At 36.7% G+C, this 21507-nt stretch overlaps 3 protein-coding genes across 3 annotated transcripts; 1 reads left to right on the top strand and 2 right to left on the bottom strand.

Moving 5' to 3' along the window:
* Nucleotides 1–4838: 4838 nt before the first annotated feature.
* On the bottom strand, nt 4839–5147 carry LOC125475786 (secreted RxLR effector protein 161-like). The gene has a single exon (XM_048581157.1). It carries the CDS (start codon nt 5145–5147, stop codon nt 4839–4841), a length of 309 nt encoding a protein of 102 aa, XP_048437114.1.
* Nucleotides 5148–7282: 2135 nt separating this feature from the next.
* LOC103963142 (BURP domain protein USPL1) lies at nt 7283–8489 on the bottom strand. Its single transcript, XM_018651373.2, has 2 exons — nt 8280–8489; nt 7283–8175 (listed from the first exon to the last, which is right to left on the bottom strand). The coding sequence occupies exons 1-2, from the start codon at nt 8367–8369 to the stop codon at nt 7354–7356; spliced, it is 912 nt and encodes a 303-aa protein (XP_018506889.1). The 5' UTR covers nt 8370–8489; the 3' UTR covers nt 7283–7353.
* A 2780-nt stretch (nt 8490–11269) lies between these two features.
* Nucleotides 11270–12467, top strand: LOC108868492 (organ-specific protein P4-like). The gene is made up of 2 exons (XM_048580669.1): nt 11270–11375; nt 11822–12467. Exons 1-2 carry the CDS (start codon nt 11331–11333, stop codon nt 12194–12196), a joined length of 420 nt encoding a protein of 139 aa, XP_048436626.1. The 5' UTR covers nt 11270–11330; the 3' UTR covers nt 12197–12467.
* Nucleotides 12468–21507: the final 9040 nt, after the last annotated feature.

Raw genomic sequence — 21507 nt, 5'->3', positions numbered from 1 at the left:
ATTGGAGTCAATCTTCAAATGGGAATGTATTAAAGATAGGATTTGGGCAATTAATCCTTATCTTTAATTCCTTGCCAAGGGCAGGTGAGTTGTGGGCTGTCGTATTTAGCTATTGAGACCTTCAGGAATGTGAGCTGCGCGTGGGAGCATCTAAGAAGCCTGCCCATTTATTGAGGGCAATCTTGTCTTTCTTGAATAAAAGCCCACATGTCGCCTCTAGAATTTTTTGAATTATTTTAGGCTCCACACCTTCCATGAGAAGAAATTTGGTTTCTATTAGCAAACTCATTAAGAATAAGTTTTTTTCCGAATTTTAATGAAAATGGTTTTGATATTAGTCATAAGTTGTATTCTATTGGAAGTGATTTGTTTAAGTTAAATTGCAAGGTTCCTTTTGTCTCCATGAACACTAAGAATTAAGAGAATGATTCAACCAATGAAACTTTATCCAAGTTATGACAAGCGTTTAGGACATATATCAAAGGAACAAATGCAACTTTAAAAAAACTAAAATTTTGCTACCACTTGATTATCAAGACATGGATGTTTGTGTTGAATGTATAATAGGAAAAATGGTTAACACCAAGAAAAAGGATGCAATTAGAAGCCAAAATCTGCTGGAACTTATTCACACTGACATATGTTATTTGTTCCTACACTAACACATGATGGTTTTAAGTATTTCATCACCTTCATAGATGACTATTCTAGGTATGGTCACATGTGTATTTTTTGGCTGAAAAATCTGCTGCGTTTGAAGCTTTTAAAATATAGGATGAACTGCCAATTTAGTCTTTAAATTATTACCTTAGTGAAAATTAGGTCGCTAAACTATTTTTTCAGAAAAATCAATCATCGCATTATAAAAATCTACCAATTACATCCCTAATATTATATTCGAAGCTACTATATTCAATTTTCCGTCAATTTAAGCCACGTTACTTGCATGTGATATACATTGAAGGGTAGATTGGTAATTTTTCATAAAGAAACAATGTATGGAGTTAACTTTGGAGGGTGAATTGGTAGTTTTTCATAAAGAAATAGTGTAAGTTAACTTCGGAGGGTAAATTAGACATTAGATTCGCAATCTATATGAAATGTTAAGGGTTTATAGGCGAGAAAATGATGGTATTATACTCTAAAGTGTGTCAATTGACTTAAGTTGATGAAAAATTGGATAAAATAGCTTTGAATATAATAGTAGGGATGAAATTAGCAATTTTTAATGAATTTAAGGACTTAACTTTCACTGAGGTGAGAGTTCAGGGATTAAATCAGTACTTCACCCTAAAATATATAAAGCTAAAGTGGAAAACAAATTGGATTTAAAGATCAAAGTTGATAGATCTGATAGAGGTAGGGAATACTATGGCAAGTATGATGAAGTTGGCCATCGTCCTGGACCTTTTGCACCATTTTTGGATAAGAATGGCACTGTAGCACAGTATACTAATCGTGAAACACCTGAACAGTATGGAGTTTCAGAAAGACAAAATAGATCTCATAAAGATATTTTGAGGAGTATGATATGTTGCACAAGGTTGCCAATGTTTTGTGGAGTGAGGCTACAAGGACAGTGAACTACATCTTAAATAGAGTTCTCAGCAAATCTATTCCAAGCACTCCATATGAATCATGGTACAAGAAGAAACCAAGTGTATTTCATCTAAAAGTTTGGGGTTTACAAGACAGAAGCAAGAGCTTATAATCCATTGGAGAAAAAGTTGGACCCAAGAACCATTAGTTGTTTCTTCATTGGATACCCGAAAAGAAGCAAAGGCTATCGGTTTTATTATCCAAATCACACCACAAGATTTATTGAATCTAGGAGAGCTAAGTTTACTGAAGAGTCTATTGGTGATTTAGAGGTTGAAAGCTTAAGCTTTGAAGAATAAAAGGAAGTTAATCAACAAAAGGTTGTTCTAGAAGAGGATATTGTTGTTGTCCCCACCATGATAGCAAGTGAGGAAGTCCCACTAATGCTCACGTAGAAAATGAGTAGTAAGAAATAACACGTGATGATCATGACATATCAATTCAAGCGAATGAGCCTATAGCCCCTGCTAACAATGTCGACAACCAAAACCAATTTAAGAAAATTCTAAAGAACTAGAAAGCCTGCAATACCGGATGATTTTCTTCTTATCTTCAAGAATCTGAATTTAAACTGGGAGGGCTTGTTCCAATTACATTCAAAGAAGTCATGACTAGTTTACAAAATGAAGAGTGGTTGAAAACCATGAAGTCGAATCAATGAGCAAAAATGGAGTTTAGGAGTTGGTCCAATTACCAAAAGGGTGCAAGCCTATAGTATGTAAATGGGTATTCTAAACCAAAAGAGATTCTAAGGGAGACATAGAGTGATCTTAGGCTAGAATAGTAGTCAAGGGTTTTATACAAAAGGAAGGAATTGACTACAATGAGATATTCTCTCCAACTTGTACCAAAGATTCATTTAGAGTCATAATGGCACTCGTAGCTCACTTTGACTTGTTTCTACACCAAATGGATGTAAAAACCGTATTCTTGAATGGACATTTAGATGAAGAAATTTTCATGAAGCAACCTAAAGGTTTCATTCAAGAAAGAAGAGAGAATTTGATATGTAAGCTCAAGAAATCCGTTTATGATTTGAAACAAGCCTCAAGATAATGGTATTTGAAATTTTATTGAGTTATCCAAGATTGTGGTTTCATTGAAAATCCTTTTGACAAGTGCATATATCTAAAACTCAATGTGAGGAATTTTGTAATTTTGGTCCTCTATGTAGATGACATATTGCTAGTTAGCACCAATCTTACCCTACTCCATGAGACAAAGCTTTTCTTGTCTAATAAATTTGAGATGAAAGACAAAGGGGAGGCATCTTATGTTTTGGGGATAGAAATCACTAGAGATAGGAAGAATAAAATACTTGGCTTATCTCAAAAAGCTTACCTGAACAAATTCTTAAAAGGTTTGACATGCAGGATTGCAATGGTTGTGACATTCTCATGGAAAAGGCAAACAAGCTAAGTAAATTCCAATGCCCCCAAACTAAAATTGAAATGGCAGAGATGGCTAGAAGACATTATGCTTCTCTTATAGGCAGACTCATGTACACACAAGTGTGCACTAGACCTGATATTGCTCAAGCAATTGATGTTTTGTCTAGATATTAATCTAAGGTTTCACTCATTGGATGGCTGCAAATAGAGTATGAGATATTTGAAAGGGCCTAAGACTTATAAGCTCAGTTATAAAAGGACCAACAATCTTGAGTTGATTGACTACTCGGATTCGGATTTTACGGGGTGTGCAGATTCTCTCAAGTTTACTTCCAGCTATGTTTTCGTGCTCGCCGGAGGAGTTATGTCAAAAGACAGGAAGTTGATACATCTACTATGCAGGCTGAGTATGTAGTTTGGTATGAAGCCACTTAACAAGCTGTGTGGTTGAAGAACTTCATATCTAGCGTGAATGTTATCGAAACGATTGTTAGGCCTATACACTTATGGTGCAATAACAAAGCCGTTTATTTTCCATGCTCGGAATAAGAAAAGGTCTAATAGAACTAGACATCTGAATCTTAAGTATAAGATGATTCGCAAGGAAGTCAAAAAGCAGCAAGTCAAAATAGATTACATTGATACTAAATCAATGTTGGCGGATCCACTCAATAAAACTATTCCTAATGTAGCGTTCCATATGCATGCGAAGAACGTTGGCTTAGTTTTCAATTTTGATTCATTGGATTAGTGGGAGATTCATGTTTTCTAATTTAGTTAGTTCTCTTTTGCATTCATTTTGGAGTTAAGTCACTAAGACTATTATATTGTTTTCGGCTGGTTCGTGAGTTTTGTATTATAAGTTTGAATCATTTTCAGTTATTTATTATGATCTTGTTGAATATATGTTATATATATGTGACTGCTTGAATGCAGAAGTGAAAAGTAAATTTATATCTTTAAAGTCATAAGTATTTACTGTTGAGGAAAAATTAAAGCACACAACTCTAACACAAGTGTTGGAGAGACAAAACAAGTAAACAAATTACTTGTATTACACACACAAAATATTATAACACACAATCTCAAGGACACACTTTAGAAGCTATGACACTATCTCACTTCTAGAAACACACTCAAAACCACTCACACTTAAAACAAGACTACTCACTTACAAGGCTTCTCACTCCCTTACTTAGCTCTCTCTTGGTTTGCTCTCTTACTTCTTCTTGATTACAAGCTTACAACACCACACCCATATTTATAGGTGGGCTTGCCGACTTTCCCTTTGCCTATCGACATGGGCTTTACATGGAAACTAATCTTCTAGTTCTTTCTACAACAGCTCACCGACATGGGTTTTTGCTTATGACACATTTGTTACAAGCTTCTAGATTTTTCTAGCAAACAAACCTATATGATATTATAGTTAGAATTCTCTAGCTTGCTAATATGCATGCATCCCACTGACATTGCTTGCTAGAATTCTTTAGCAAAATCCCATGCATGATTCTTCTAGAACATCAGGATTTTCATAATGGGTTGGACCTTAATCTTTGGGCTGGTGTTGTACTTTTAACACTCCCTCTCAACACCAGCTCATTTTTTTTCTCCACGTTGAGTTGACAACGAAACCTTTCGAACATGCCGGTACTCAAACCTTTTGTGAACAAGTCCACAATTTGATCATCTGTATTGATCTGTCTTATCTTAGCAAGATCTCTAATGAAATGATAGTGTACCTCCACATGCTTAGTTCTCACATGAATGACTGGAGTTTCTGCCAAGCTAATTGCCAATTGGTTATCACAGTACAATGGTACTGCATAATCTACTGGTTGATATAGATCACTCATCAACTATACCAACCATGCATTCTTTTGATGCTGCCATTGCTGCTGCTTTATAATCTGCTTCCGTGGTTGACAAAGACACTGTTGGTTGTCTCTTGCTACACCACGAATCTACTCCATACCCAATTCTAAAGACATACCCAATGGTCAATCTCCTAGTGTCATGATCCCCTGCAAAATCTATGTCACAATAGCCAACCAACTTATGGTCTTCACCTTTATTGTACAACAAACCATAGTCAATTGTACTCTTTACATATCTCAATATCCGTCGAACCGCTTTTAGATGAGGATCCTTTGCCATGTGGCCTTCTTTCCACAATTGTAACATTTACCCTCAAACCTTTTATTATTCTGGGACTGACCACGGTTGTCGTGATACGTTGGAGCTCCCTCTAGCCGAGAACTCCCACCTCTTTGATGACCTTTCACCTTGTCACCATTCTTTTAGATTCATTACCAGCATGCTGCTTGAAGCTACCTTTACTTTTGTTGGTGTAGAGTGCTTCCTCCTTACCTCTTAACGAGACCTCTCCCATTTGCTTTTCCAAAGCTTCTTGATTGGCAAGCAAATTCTCAAACTCAATAAATGATGGTTGGGTCAGCCATCCTTGTACAATGGCAACGAAGCCTCAATATTTGGGTCTCAACCTATGGATAATTATTCTTTTTATCCTGCATTCTACAATGTCAGCACTAGGATCTAATTTAGAAATTTCACAGCTAATACTTTACCTTGTGGAAATATTGGGCAATCGTCATGTCCCTTTGGGCCACTAATAATAGCTTATTATCGAGAAACTGTAGTCTTGTATCGTTCCTCTTTGAAAAGAGTGTGGCAAAGGTGCCCCACGCTTCTTTCGGTGCTTTGGCTTTCCTTATGTACTCTAACATGTCCTCTTCAATTGTGGTTTTTAGGGCGTACATGGCCTTCCCTGCCTTGATCTTCCGCTTCCACAGAGCATCACTAGCGTCTTCTTCCGGCTGCGTAACTTCATTACTGTCGACAATCTCCCAAAAATCTTAGCCTTGTAGGTAAGACTCCATACACATCGCCCACGTGTTGTAATTTTTGTTGTTCAACTTCTTAATTCCTCCAACGACTTGAAAGTCACTCATCGTGTTGGCAGAACGTCGATACGCCGAACAAGATTAACTAACAATCTTGCAAAGTACTACTCACGATTCTTGGAAGCTTCACTAGAGACGGTCTCTGATCGTAGCTCTGATACCAATTGTTAAGGAAAACTTAGAGCACACAACTCTAACTAGAGAGACAAAATAAGTAAACAATTAAACACACAAAATATTACAACACACACTCTCAAGGACACACTTTAGAAGTTATGACACTCTATCACTTCTAGAGACACACTCTAAACCACTCACACTCTTCACAAGACTACTCATTTACAAGGCTTCTTAGTCTCTTACTTAACTCTCTCTTGGTTTGCTCTCTTATTTCTTCTTGATTACAAGTTTACAACACCACCCCCATATTTATAGGTGGGCTTGCTGACTTTCCCCTTGCCCACCAACATGGGCTTTACATGGAACCTAATCTTCTAATTCTTTCTACAACTGCCCACTGCTTCTATATTTTTCTAGCAAACAAACCTATATGATATTATAGCTAGAATTTTCTAGCCTACTAATGTGCATGCATCCCACCTACATTGCTTGCTAGAATTCTCTAGCAAAATCTCATGCATGATTCTTCCAGAACACCAAGACTTTCATAATGGGCTGGACCTTAATCTTTGGGCTGGTGTTGTACTTTTAACATTTACAAGAAAATATGAAGAATGTTTTCAAATATTGTTTTCATTAAAGTTAGAAAACTAAGTTGTTCTAGTACAGTTACAGCAGTCGTCATGCTAGCTCCAACTGGGTTTTGGACATAAGGTTTCAGTCATCATTCTTCATTCCTTTAAAGCATTAGGCAGACTTACATGGTCTGATCAAAGAAGACCTTAGAAATTAAAATATCAATATATTACATCAAGTTTAAATTTATATTTAAATTTTCTCAATTATTGGTGTTTCATGTGATTAACCATGCTTACATATGTGATTATGAAAACTGTGGACAGTAGACGTATCTTCCCATGTGAAAGGTCTCATAGATCATTTTATTCCTTCAGGAACTGCTGGAATTTTAGTGCCCTGCCCATCTTCAGTGTTCAGTTTAAAAAAAAAAAAATGCATACTTCCATAGGCACTGAACCATTTGACTAGCTTCAAAGAGAGGATAAGAGAAGCAATTGTTTTTTCGCATGCTTATCTTGCAATTGTAATTGCAAGATTTATCTTGCGGTTTTTCTTGACGTGAATTAATCAACTCGTTGAACTATCCATACGGATGAGAGTCTTCACTGCCCAGACACAGACGAGCGGAATAAAACGTAAGAGAATATGTTCGAACGTAGTTTAGGGAGCTAGAAAAATCAACAAGTTCCGAAGAACATTGACCTTTATTTTTATAGTCAAACACTGTGCTGCATTAAGTGTTACACAGAAGTGGAGGTTGGAACCCATACAAGATTATCAGCAGGAAAGAAATGGCACACAGGGGAAGACCCTGGCTTAATCCTAAGGACTTGAAATGAAGCATGATTAGGGCTCCACTGAGAGGTGTCCAAGTGGCAAACAGCAACAGCATCCACTCTATCTCCATCCTCACCACCTAATGAAACCTTGTAAACCTTGTTCATGCTTTCTTGGCTGTGACAGTAGAAAACCGCATAAGGGTAAGGCATGGTGTGACATGCCACCATCTTGGGAACTAAAACCTCTTTAGGCTCTTCCAAAATAGTGTAGTTCTGGAAATGGGTGGATGAGTTTGTGAGATGGGTAGTGGACACAACACTGAAAGTATTATCCAATCCGAAGATGCTGCGTGCAAAGTCAAGCATGGATTCTAAAGAAGTAGCACATGACTTGATCTCTCCCTTGATGGGTTCAGTCTCACATTGTCTAAGAGTATCTTCCATGGCTTTGGCTTGGGGAGAGTCTTGAGAGAAGGAAAAAACTTGAAGAAGGTGGTGGAGTTGTTTTGAGGAGAAGGGAAATAATTCAGCTTCTACTCTTGGCAACAAGTGGGGAGATTTTGAAGGGTTTCTTTTGGGAAAATAGATGGCCATTGTTTTCCCCAGCTTTAGGTCCTTCAAGGTGAAGAAAATCATGAGGGAATGGTCCATGTGATGCATGTGGGATGATGGATGAGCATGATGAGCATGGTCATGATGTGTAGTTTCATGGCCATTATCACCATCTGTCTTAGCACGAATTCTTCGATCCATAAAGTCTCTTCCTTCGATTCCCTGAGGACACTGCATAATATATAACAAATTGGTAAGATTGCCATTGTTGCAGTATCATGAGATTTTTCTAATTTAAAGTATAAGAATTAGTAGAGAGAGAAATGAAGTGTTACCATGACAAGCAGTAGGAGATGAAGTATGGGGATCAAGAGCACAAGTCCTGTCTCCATGTTCCTTCCCTTGAACTTACTAGTGCTTACCATTAATTTCTTCCACTAATTTTGATAGAGCACAACACAAGTGCTGAAAGAGAACAAAATCTATAGGTTTTCTGCAGCAGCTCGCACACTGTGTAGATCAACTTTTTAGATCACATTTGTAAATCATGTTATGTATCACTAATAGAAAATAAGTACGTTACTCTATACTTATACTTAAGTAATAATTAAATTATTAATCGTCACATTATATAGTTCACAAAATATAACTTAAATAGATAACTTTCATACCATTATATCATAGTCTAAATACTCAATAATTAGCGAAAAAAAAGTTGTACAGTTTTAAGTTTCACCTTTTAATTGTGGCAAATGCATTATTGACTTGCAAGTGCTGGCCGGTTGGCCATCCACTTATTGTCTCTTTAATTTGTCTTGTTATAATTATTGTTGTTCTTATCCACTAAACAATCGACACATGCGTTTTTGTTTTCTTGTTTTTTTTATATCCATGCATTCCATGTGATTGTGAGCCCTTTTGCTTCTTGGAGCCTCTTCTTTCACTTACATGACGCATCGCAATAATTGCGTTTCATGTAAATAATAAAAAAATATATGTGAATTTTTATTTACATAATATAACAACATAAAACATTAAAAGTTGCAGTTTACTTGTATTATAGTAGTTGTTCTCCCAAAAAATCGAACGAAGAAAAGTCCCAAAATAAAATGTTATACGAGTGATTGGACTAGTGGGGGGAATAGAATTCACAAGACTTGGGGTTGCAATATAAACATTTTTGTAATAAGTTTAGCATATAGATTTTTTTTTTGGCCCATATGGTGAGACACCACACCTTTGTTTTAATATGGCTCCTATGGTAGAAAAAGCTGTTATTCATGACCTTGTAATCAAGTCTGTTAGCAATACCGATCCAATATGTAATTTTCTTCGTTCTTTATTAAATCTCTGTTAAAGATTTAAGAGCACATATGTCCTTCGTTCCTATTGGTTGTCTCAATCAATCATAAACTACCACATAAGCGTGTATGTTTTTTGTAATCAAAGAAAAATATACTCAAAAATCCATCACACTAATCTAGTTTTCAAGAAATAAAAATGGCAGCCATGGAAGGTGTTCTTCAATGAAGAGACTGAACGATGTCGTGCAGCAACAGCTGAACCTCGACTCCGTCAAAACTCGAGCCATAAACCTCTTCAAAACTCAAGCAGGCTCTTCAACATCGTTGATGACATTTAGATCTCTAAGGCCTTCGTTGTTCATTCCAAGAATGTAAATGCTGAAAACTATACAATTGTTGCCCGTGATGCGATTGATGCATTGAAGCTATTGCCTGAGATGGCGGTGGAAGAAAATTTCAAGAGAGAACTTTCTTTATGTAATGTTGGAGATGGGGATATTTGAGGAGGTAGATGAAGGTGAAGTTTCTTCCTCAACATTTCAGAGTTTTTCCTGTATTTGGCAACCAGGTTCATGTAATATGGTGCTCAAGGGCTTTGCTAGTTATGTTCGCCGTAAAGGTCTCTGCTGATAGCAGCAGTAATGAATAATAGATTGTCACATATAAGAATAAATAAATATATATATATATATATATATGCATTAGACCAACTCTAATGGTGGGCTAAAAGCCAAATTACCCCCAAAATTTCCCCCCAAACCCACTCCAACCCAAGGGGAAATTTTGGGCTAAATGCTAAATGTTAAACCAATGCCAAATTCCCCCCAAAATTTAGCCCAGAAATCGGAGTGGACTCCACCCAATATTTATCGGAATTTAAATTTTTTTAGATTAAAATGTTCATAAAATTAATTTACGATAGTCTAAATATTTATTTTTTTTAAAAAAAATTAATTTAACAAAAAAAAAAGCCTAAGTTCATTCTTTAATAATCCCGGGCTAAAATTTTAGGCTAGAACGGTTGGAGCAGTAAAACTGTTTCTGGGCTAAAAGCTAAATTTTTCGGGCTAAAAAATTTGGCTTTTAGCCCAACCATTGGAGATGGTCTTAGTGGATGTTAAAAAAACCATTTCTATTTCAAATAGAGAACCATGTTTAAATATTTTTCTAAATGATAAACATGGACATTGAAGAGGATGTTTGGGATTGTTGCCAACTAATCCAGAATTTGTCTCTCTATAAGGGGGAATAAAAATGAAGTTTTCAATTTTGATTAAAGAGCTAAAATTAGGAAGGTGTGTAAAAATTAAAATGTCAAAAAAGTTTTGCATAAATCACTCTTATTTATCAAACATTTTAAACCCCCCATCTCTAAAAGAAAAAAAAAATCAAGAAGTTCATAATAACCTCTGACGTTAAGTAGAAAATTGTTTCCAACATAAAGCTCATTTGGATTAGGATATTCACCCCTAACATTTGACATCATTTGTTTGATAATTTTCCAACTTGAATATTGCTTTTTTCAAGCTAAATGAAGAAAGATTAGACGAAATTAACTCTTTGTTAATGATTACGAAACACATCTACTCTCATCTAAAGAGGTGAGGACCATTATTTCTAAATAGCAATAGATTCAGAATTTGAACTTAAGATATCTCAATGTTAAAAGTCCAAGTGTTTTTTTAAATAAGAAACAGGAAGCTCGCAAACATATCAAATCATGATTAGATATCATGTCGGAGTCATATCACATGAGGAAACCTGTCACATTCATTCACAAAATAAATGACTGTCGCAGACTCTACTTGATTGAGAAACATATCTATTGGAAGCCTTCAAAATCTTAGGGCCCCTAGTTACGCCCACCGTTCATTTCTTGTAAGTGTGAAAATCATTTATCTGGTGGGAATTACCATGATATTTTATTCAGAATCGTTGTCATCACCAACCCCAACTGAAAAATTGCCATGTTCTGCGTCGAGACATTACTCTCCTCCCATATTATCTGTAAGTAGTCTGAGTTTTCGTAACATTAATATTAAACGTACGACTACAAGCATTTCCTTTGAATACAATTCAAACATGAAGTCCCTTTGTGCCACCTTAGCTCCCTTCTCTCTTCTTTTGTTAAGCATATGTACTATCCTTAATGTTGTTGCTTAAACTATGTTACGTACCAAATTTTTTAAGCCAAGAACTTGATGAATGGGAATGACAGACTGAGCCCTCCTATCATATTTACGTTGAAAATGCTCTTTTACTACAAAATAGTGTAATATTTTCTTGCCAACTTATATTGTTTAACTGTGAATCCATACGACAGATTCTAACAAGAATCTAACTAATCAATTATCACAATTTGAGAACATAAGCATTTTATATACGTTATAATTTCCAAACAAAAGTTCCAAATATTTCTCCGTTAAATTTCTATTTATCTGAAGATTTGAATCAACTTTATAACGCTAATAACATCTTTCCTACCCTAATTGTGTTGTATGTGGTGTCATGTGACAGAAAGAACAAGCCTTATTATTATTTTGGTTCGTGTTTCTCTCTCTCTTTTGGATCAGTTTGCTAAAACTATTGAATCAAGAGGAGGTGTAGGAGAATACTGGAAAACTGTCATGAATGAGCAATCTATGCCCCAAGCAATTGGAGGCCTACTTGGTGTTGTTCCTGATTCAACACAAAAAAAGAAAGCCGATGACTGCCATGAAAACATGAAAAAACCATTCGTTGGGACTGAGAAATTTGAGCCAAGGCCCAATGTTTCATCGTACCATGATGGTGAAAGCAAAGCAGAGTACTCCACCAAAGACACTGACTCTCTCCCTAAGTCTCAGGCTTACCCTGACAAGAAGTCATTTGTAGCAAAAGAAGAGAAGCAGTCATCATTTGATGAAGATTTTGAGCCAAGGCCAGACGTTACTCTTTACAATGAGTAAGAGAAACATGAAGTGAATTCGTGCAAAAGCTGGTCCATTTTTAAAACATAATAAGATTGTGATTAGTGATAGCGAGCACTGTGATGTATGTTCAGTTAAGTTTCTGTTGGAAATCTTTCCCACATCTTCTATGTATCAGAAAATAAGAAGGCCATTGGTCCTGAGAGAAGTGGTTTTATGACTGTAAGATATGTGTGGTTTGCTGTTTATGTGTCAAGCTAGCTAACTCATGAATGTAATTTGCCCCAAAATTAAGAAATTAATAGCTTTGGGCGCAATTCACTGTGGTATAGTGTCTCCTCCTAATGAATAATCAAAATAAATTATGGACGAGGTGAGAGGATTCAACGGAAAACTAAATGGTAATGACTATCCAGATGAAAACTCTTAGTATATACAGCGGTGGAGACTGCTAATTAGAGCTTATCTTTGGGGCTTAATTTTCTGATATCATTCTTCTCACCAAGGAGGAAAATATATAATGTACAAGAGTGATTTACAAGGAAAGAAATAAACATCAAATAACCTAATTACAATCTGATTATAAGGACTCAAAAAAAGTAACTAAACTAATTACAAAAAGTCAACTCTCCAACACTCCTCCTCAAGTTGATGCATAAATGTCATTCATGCCCAACTTGACAAGAGAGTTGTAGAACGCTTGACTTGCAATAGCTTTAGTTAAGATATCCGCTAATTGATCCTTTGACTTTACGAACGGGAATTGAATAATATTCCCATCCAACTTCTCCTTAATGAAGTGTCTGTCAACTTCCACGTGTTTTGTGCGATCATGTTGAATTGGGTTGTGTGAGATATCGATAGCTGCTTTATTATCACAAAATAAATCTGAGGCTGAATTCGAAGGATACCCAAGTTCACCAAGTAACCTCTAAAGCCATAATAGTTCACATACTCCTTTTGCCATACCTCTGTATTCCGCCTCTGCACTTGATAAAGCAACCACTTTCCGTTTCTTACTCCGCCAAGTCACTAAGTTTCCTCCCACAAATGTAAAGTAACCAAATGTGGACCAACGATCAATAACGTTGCCTGCCCAATCTGCATCGGAGTAACCCTCTATTCGGCAATGATCATTCTTGGAAAACATGATACCTCTACCTGGTGAGGACTTTAGGTATCGTAGGATGCGTTCAACTGCACCCATATGTTCCTCACTCGGAGAATGCATAAATTGACTAACAACACTTACTGCGTATGCAATATCAGGCCTGGTGTGAGATAAATAAATTAACCTCCCAACTAACCTTTGATAACGATCTCTGTTAATGGGAACTTGATCAGGGTGCATGACAAGATGGTGATTTTGGACTATAGGGGTGTTAGCCGGTTTACAATCAAGCATTCTGGTTTCAGCTAACAAGTCAAGAACATATTTTCTTTGAGATAGAAATATACCCTATTTAGATCGAACTACTTCTATACCCAAGAAATATTTCAATCCACCAAGATCTTTCATCAAGAACTCAGTTGCTAAGTGATCTTTCAGCCTTGAGATTTCCTCTTTATCATCACCTGTAACAATTATATCATCCACATAAATAATAAGTGTCGTCAATTCACCCATTCGATGTTTCAAGAAAAGTGTATGATCGGAATTGCTCTGTCTAAACCTATACTTCCTCATAGCCATACGGAACCTATCAAACCATGTACGAGGTGATTGTTTCAATACATACAATGCCTTATTCAACTTACACACCAGTCCGGTATGAAACCGATGCATAACCAGGTGGAATATCCATATACACTTCTTCTTTAAGATTACCATGTAAGAAAGCATATTTCACATCAAATTGCTGTAATGGCCAATCCAAGTTAGCAGCCAACGAAAGTAACACTCTTACCGTATTAATCTTTACTACCGGAGTAAATATTTATGTATAATCAACACCATACGTCTGAGTATATCCTTTGGCCACCAATCGTGCTTTGTATCGTTCAATTGACCCATCAGTTTTGTACTTGATGGTGTACACCCATCGACATCCCACTCTCTTCTTTCCTCGGGGTAGCAGACCTAAATCCCATGTTTGATTTTTCTGAAGTGCATCCATTTCTTCCTCCATTGCCTTGGTAAATCGATCATCAGATAATGCCTCCTTCAATGAACTTGGTGTGCTATCATTGGATATTTGTTGTACAAAAGTTTTGCTAGGTTCTGATAATTTATGTAATGACACATAGTTGGCAATGGGATATTTAGAGCCTTTCGTTGTTTCCGGTGAATATCGATTAGGTGGCTTTCCCAGGTTGTGCCTGAAAGGTAACTGATAATTTGGAACATCGGATACATCAATAGGGATAATAAATCTTACCTCAGGAATATTCTCTGGAGTATGGTCATCTGGTGGTATTATATTTTGAGACGAAGGGGGAGTAGTATCAGTAGAAGTCTCAAGATCAGCAAGTGGTAACATTGTTGTCATGGGTAAGCATGGCACTGCAGTGCCTGCCGCTAGTTCTGTGGGCAGCGATGCTGCTTCTGTTGGCTGGGCTGGCAGTGCAGTCATTAGGGCTCGACTAATAGTGGCAATGGAAGATCAGTGGTAGCAGCAGCCATGGTCAAACCTACTCATCATGCAGTGTCTCCCCCCTGAAGAGGAGGGTTGGAAAAAACAGAAGAGTAATACATCTCAGACTCGGAAAAAGTAACATCCATAGTAGTATACATTCGACATGAAGGAGGGTGGTAGCAACAGTACCCTTTTTGATGTAATTCATACCCCATGAAAACACACCGGAGAGCACATGGGTCAAGTTTTGTCCGTTGATTTTTATGTAAATGAATAAAGGCAACACATCCAAAAACTTGCGATAGGAGCACCAAAACGGACAGTAGAGGCACGAATGTAGCAAGAACTTGCAAAGGTGTAAGAAAATTCAATACTTTGGATGGCATACGGTTGATTAGATAAGTGGCAGTCTGAAGAGCAACATCCCAAAAGGAGCAGGGAACATTCGCCCCAATCAATAGCGATCGAGCTATTTCTAATAGATGGAGATTTTTGCGCTCAGCCACCCCATTCTGTTGAGGAGTCTGAGGACAAGTAGTATCGTGGAGGATTCCGTGATTAGTTAAATAATGTGTAAAATCATTATTAACATATTCACCACCATTATCATAACGCAAAATCCGGATTTTAGTAGAAAACTGTGTCTGAAACATGGTGTGGAATGTCTTAAATGCCAGCAACACATCACTTTTATGCTTAAGAAGGTATAACCATGTCATCCATGTGCAATCATCTATGAACGTTACAAACAACCTAATACCAGATGAAGTAGTAATCGGAGATGGTCCACAAACATCCGAATGAACAAGACCAAAAGGAATATCACTTTTATTAGAATTCAACGGATAAGAGACACGGTGACTCTTAGCAAGTGTGCAAGTGTCACATTTAAAGTTTGAAACCGAAAACCAACAAATAAATCCGGAAACATATGTTGTAAATAATTGAAAGACGGATGACCCAAACGCTGATGCCATAACCATATTTGACGCCGTTTGTGATCAATGGCTCTTTCGGCGAAATTGACCCGTCCTATACTGACATCGTCCACAAAATAGAGATCCCCCTCTTAGTACCACTACCAATTATCTCCTTCGTGAGAATATCCTGAATAAGACAAAACTTCGGATACAATAGTACACAACAATTCAATTGCTCAGTAGCTTGGCCAGGAGACATTAATTTATGCTTTAGTGAAGGTATAAGTAGTGTATGCGGCAAAGAGAGGGTAGGCGTGAGGTGTACAGTGCCAGCACCAGTTACCAGTGAGGTGACACCATTAGCATTAGTAATATTTCGTTGAAGTGGAACAGTATTACAAGATAAATCAGTGGGGTCATATGTCATATGATCTGTGGCACCGATGTCAATAATCCAATCGGACTGAGTATCACAATTATTCATATTAAAAGCATAACCATAGTTACTTGAGGACTCCGGAGGCATGTCAGAAGAACTCGAAACATGAGGGTTCATGGTAGGGTCAGTTAAGGTAGTAGTGTTTAAGGTTGTAGTGTTTAGTATAGGGGTAGAATCAGTTGGGATGAAATTGTTTCCACCGTGGAGTGGTGGTAGGTTCTTCATGGGAGGGCCGAGTTTGCTTGAGGGAATGAGCAGAGCAGAAATCCTAGGATCTCTGCTTTGATACCATGCTAATTAGAGCTTATCTTTGGGGCTTAATTTTCTAATATCATTCTTCTCACCAAGGAGGAAAATATATAATGTACAAGAGTGATTTACAAGGAAAGAAATAAACATCAAATAACCTAATTACAATCTGATTATAAGGACTCAAAAAAAGGTAACTAAACTAATTACAAAAAGTCAACTCTCCAACAGAGACAACATAGGGTTATTGTTTGCCCTTGACCCAACTTAAAAAAACCCATGTATATTTGTTGTGTTTTGTATTTGACTCCTATAAAAGACTTACCACTTCATCCTCCTACTTATTCTTTTCTTCTATCATATTTGTTTTCTTTTTCCTTCTTCTTGTGTGCGACTCTATTGTGCGCATCATGTGCTTGATGAAATACGTTACTTGACAAGCCTTGACAGTCCTTAACTTTACTCCACAGTATTGTGCATCCACCCTCAATAAGCCACTATAAATAACAATGGTTGTCAACATATGTTTGCAAGAATTGGTAGGTGCCTACTAGAATCAAGCTCTTTTGGTTAATATTATGATCCTATTATTTGAAAATCCTGACTCCGCCACTGAATATATATCCAGGACTTCCATTTCTCGTTGTGGGAGACATGATACTTTCAAGATGATTACAAATGCTTTACTAAGAATCTTGAGCTGACGTAATCATATAATTATTTGCTAGATTGTTGATGTTCATGTGAAGAAAATTGATGAGCAGCCCAATTTCTTATAAGCGCATGTAAGATCTCATTTTTCTTCGATGTAAGATTTATAATCTTAATATGCCTCCTCACATGTGGCGAATTTTCCAGTCTAATGCGTGGACAAGACAAATCAGGTGACGTGTTGCACGTATAGCTGTTAAGCTTCACACATAGGATAATATGCTCTGATACCATGAAGAAAGTAAAGGTTCCACCATAAAACCAATTAGCAAAATAGGAAGTAGCCCTAATTACTTATAAGCACACGCAAGATCCCTTATTTCTTCAATATAATGGGATTCATAATCTCAACCAGTGTTCTAAAAATCCGCCTAAGAGGCGCCTAGGCGCTGGGCAGAGACCAACTGCCGCGATTAACTCTTAATCGGTTGCAAAATCGGAGAAAGTATTAGATAGACATTGGGCGATATTAGACGGGTCTAGACGAAGCTATGTAGGTCTGCGCGAGGCTGGACAGGGTTGGGCGAAGTCTAGTCGGCCGTATTTAAAGACACCGGAACCAAGAAAAATTTTGAATCTGGAAAAGTTATGTTGCAGAGTCGCGAGGAAGAAGATGACTGGTGGGTACCACCAATTTTTTTTTCAATTTAAAGGGACGAATTAGGTCTTTATGGTCCCATCATCTCTATTTGGTTCCACGTTTCCTGATCTCACTATTTTATGTTCTTTTATTTCTTTTTATTTTTTTGGGTCAAATTCTTTTGGTTCTTTTCTCATCCAAATCAATCATCATTTTTTATTTTTACATATTTTTGTATTGTTTTATAATTCCTTTTCCTTTTAAGACCATTTATATTAAAAACCCTAACATTACATATATATTATTTAAAAAAAAACATATTATTTATATAATAAATTTAAATTTTATATTAAATTAACTTAAATCCGCCTAGGCGCTAGGCCTCTTTTCACCGCCCGACTAACTCTTAACATCTTTTAGAATCTTGATCTCAATATCAAGGCTTATCATTTTCCCTCTTTATGATGGCAAATTTTATGGCACGTGTATAATGTTTGTTCAATGTGACGTCTAATGATTTAGTGATACAATATTCTGGCAATTTAATTGTTATACTGTAGCTAATAGTTTATAATACAACGTGATAGTGTCCATTTTTAAGCAAAGTTAATTCTCACCATATAGAATGGCCATTGGCTTATAGAAAAGTAAAAATGTATTTACAAAAGCAAATCCCTTGTTTTGGATAGTTGCTGTAAAGAACGATGTGGATGTTTTTGGATTATTGCCATTAAGAACATTATAAGGGGCTTAAATATATCATGCGTGAAAAATATGTGTGGGACTTGCTTGATAGAAAAGCAGATCTCTATCATAGAAACTTCCAAAATTTGATGATTTGATCAAGATATGCAAACCAATTTTTCTTCTTTCCTTTGGCCAAGATATGCACACAAGTTTGTCTTCAACCTTGAAGTTTGGATAAGAGATCTCAACTCGGGTAGACCATGATAAGACAGCCAACGTGAAAGGATTTCATTCGAACAATATGATTATTCAAAGAAGAATAATGTAGCAGAATGTGAAACTCATAATTTGAAATGTATTTTTATATTTTTATATACAAAAATATTCTTGTAACAAGTATTAGAATTCTTGTACCGAGTGGTGAGATTTGGAACCAATAGGAAATATTAGTAACCTTGTGTAATATAGTAAGTTAACCTAATCTAATTGAGATTTAGCTGAAATAAATATTTGGAGAACACTCTCCTAATATTGGGCGTGGCATGGAGTCATCAAACGAATTCATGGGAAATAATTGTCTGATTAATTTCCCAGTGAAATTGTGCCCGTCTCCAAAAGTACTTCAATTTTACAAACTTAAGTTAAAAACTGTCTTTGAAAATTTAAGAATATAGTCACACTCGCTGGCTGAGCCGATGATTCTGAACACTTGACTTTTTTGTAGCCTCTGAATGTTACGCTGATTGGTCTCATGCACCTGAGCCGAGCGGGGGTTCTTTACGCTGACTTGGCTTGCGGAAGTAAGGGATGGAAGGTATGGTCTTGGACAGGATCCTATCTAATCAAGGAGTAATTTCGGGCATCATGAATATTCACATTCAGCTCAGAATACTTGGTCTTTTTAGAATATTATATATTCAATCAATTGTGACACTTCCATTTATTAGAATAGCATTCGATAATGGATGTAGCCCATGATTGAGTGAACCACTCAATGCATGGTGTTTGTTACATTTCTGCGTTCCCTATAGCTCCTTAGAAATTCCCATTATCAGGTTCGGGCATTTGGATCTCGTCTCGTACCAACGACTTTGTACGTCAACAACTTTGATTCTATTAGTTGTTGACTCTATTTCTTGACATGGTTATAGAATCGCTATTTAGAGCTTATACTTTAGGTTTAGGATTATAGTCTCGAAATGTTTTTCTGCTTTTTCTTTTCTTAATTATGGACTCCATCCCTTGAATAATTAACTATGTCAATAAGTGAGATCAAAATTCTAAAATTGGTTAGAAGAGAAAATTTCTTGAACTCCAACAACGATGTGAGAGAATTCACTCTTCACTTGTAAGTGGGAAGTTTAAGGTTCGACTTCCGTGGTTGGAGAGTTTATAACCAATCTTTTATGGTTGTCTTATTGTGTGACTTAACGTAAATTCACCACCCTTTACACTACATTTGGAGAACGCAATTTAAGACTACTAAGAATTTTTTAAATGATGAAATTCAAACTGACGAATTTGATAAAATTTGTGAAATAGAAGTTAAATACGAAATTTAATGTGTTAGTCAATAATTGATAGGTAGTAGTTGGCAAATATGCTATTGGCAATGCCAGGATCGATGTTGATAGTGGGTGGAGTGGAAGTAGTGTTGGTGAAAGCAATGATGGTGGGTGGGAATGGGGGTGATGACAACATGGTGGTCGAAGTGGAGTTATCTAATGCAAAAAAGATAATACTTGGGTTGTAAATAAAGAGTCATTCCTTCATAATGATGGCGTGACATCATTTTGGTTCCTAAAAACCACCAAGCTTACGTGGCGCGCAGGCTGAGTAACTAATAAGCTAACTACGTCTTTCGGTTATGTGTGGGGCGTGCCAACTCATCGGCCGAGTTCGGCCGAGGAGTAAAATATGTCGATGTGGCGTTGGACACGCTACTAACTTCTCGATCTTGCAACTGCTGCCGAGGAAGGAACACGTCTCAGCCTTTGGGTTCTAGAGCCTGAAGACGAGGCTGCTAGTTCTGTGAAGTTCACAAATCGTCGACGCCGGGTTAGGTCTCGTAATTATATTGTGAGAGTATAAGTACGCCGAACTAGCACCAAGCTATATGGACACAAATACTCGAAAGAGATAAATGTCTTAATGGTGAATGTGGTTCGGCCGTCAAAATGCCGAACTCTAAAATGTACTTGTGAATATCATAAAACTCGACATTCAATGTGCCGAGTCTAATAACCTGTAACACTTCACTTCGCCGAGAAGGCTAACGAGATGACCTCTACCAACAAGGACTCAAAAATCCTTATCGACCGAGACTTGGATAATAACCAGTCGGCCTCGCAACAGTGTTGTCTATCCAAACTGAAGGTGCTCCTCGATCAGCTGATTTTATAGCTCCAATGCTATCTATCTAAACTGAAGATGTCGCCAATTGCCTTCATAGTGCTATTTATCCAAAATGAAGATGTGTTGACAAGAAGAAAAAGGGAAAAAGATAAAATCTCAAGGTTGTTGAGAAGCTTTGCGCAGGGCAATTTGTGTATTGATTTGAAGGGGCTTTAAATGATGCAGTCTCTTCTCTATTTATAGTGTACCCCTTCATGGTCGAACTAGAAATGTATTCGGATTAGAATTCCTCAACCCAATCTGATTAGGTTTCGGCCAATCCTAGCTCCAATAGGATTTTGAACCAACCTCCATAACGAACCAGATTCATCCCCTAATTCTAAGCATCTTCAGCTTTAAGACTCCTTATTGCACTAGGGTTCAACAGTCAATGGTTCGGTTTAGGGATGGAAATACTATTTCCATCCCCATAATCATGAAAATTAACCATATCCATAACTGCAAATTAACCATAGGGGATTATCCATAACAATATCCACCGGGTAACGGATTTTCAATCGGTTATCGGTTATATCCATCTTAAAAAAAAATAAATAAAAAAATAAAAAATTATCCAATTGACGCATTATAAATTTTAGTAGATACTAATTCCGTCATTAAAAAGCAACATCAAATTACAAAAAACTAACAATATATTTGAAGTTGTTCATGATAACATGCACCAATTTCTTGACAGTGAGACTCTTGAAGAGAGATGAATCTGATAAACTTGTAATATTTGATAATTGATATATAAAAGGATTCAATGAATTAATTTGGTTGAGTGTAACAAT

The sequence above is a fragment of a genome, unplaced genomic scaffold (assembly GCF_019419815.1).
Source record: "Pyrus x bretschneideri cultivar Hongxiangsu unplaced genomic scaffold, Pyrus_bretschneideri_v1 Contig16, whole genome shotgun sequence".
Taxonomy (NCBI): Eukaryota; Viridiplantae; Streptophyta; class Magnoliopsida; order Rosales; family Rosaceae; genus Pyrus; species Pyrus x bretschneideri.
The sequence above is the reverse complement of the archived record's forward strand: the minus strand, read 5'-3'. Positions and strand labels throughout refer to the sequence as shown.

Bases quoted from the DNA above. Each gene is read 5' to 3' on its own strand.
- LOC125475786 (XM_048581157.1), bottom strand. From the start codon at position 5,147: ATGGCAAAGGATCCTCATCTAAAAGCGGTTCGACGGATATTGAGATAT.
- LOC103963142 (XM_018651373.2), bottom strand. From the start codon at position 8,369: ATGGTAAGCACTAGTAAGTTCAAGGGAAGGAACATGGAGACAGGACTT. The intron at 8,176-8,279 runs GTAACACTTCAT...TATATTATGCAG, and splicing joins ATCTCCTACTGCTTGTCATG to TGTCCTCAGGGAATCGAAGG.
- LOC108868492 (XM_048580669.1), top strand. From the start codon at position 11,331: ATGAAGTCCCTTTGTGCCACCTTAGCTCCCTTCTCTCTTCTTTTG. The intron at 11,376-11,821 runs TTAAGCATATGT...CTTTTGGATCAG, and splicing joins CTCCCTTCTCTCTTCTTTTG to TTTGCTAAAACTATTGAATC.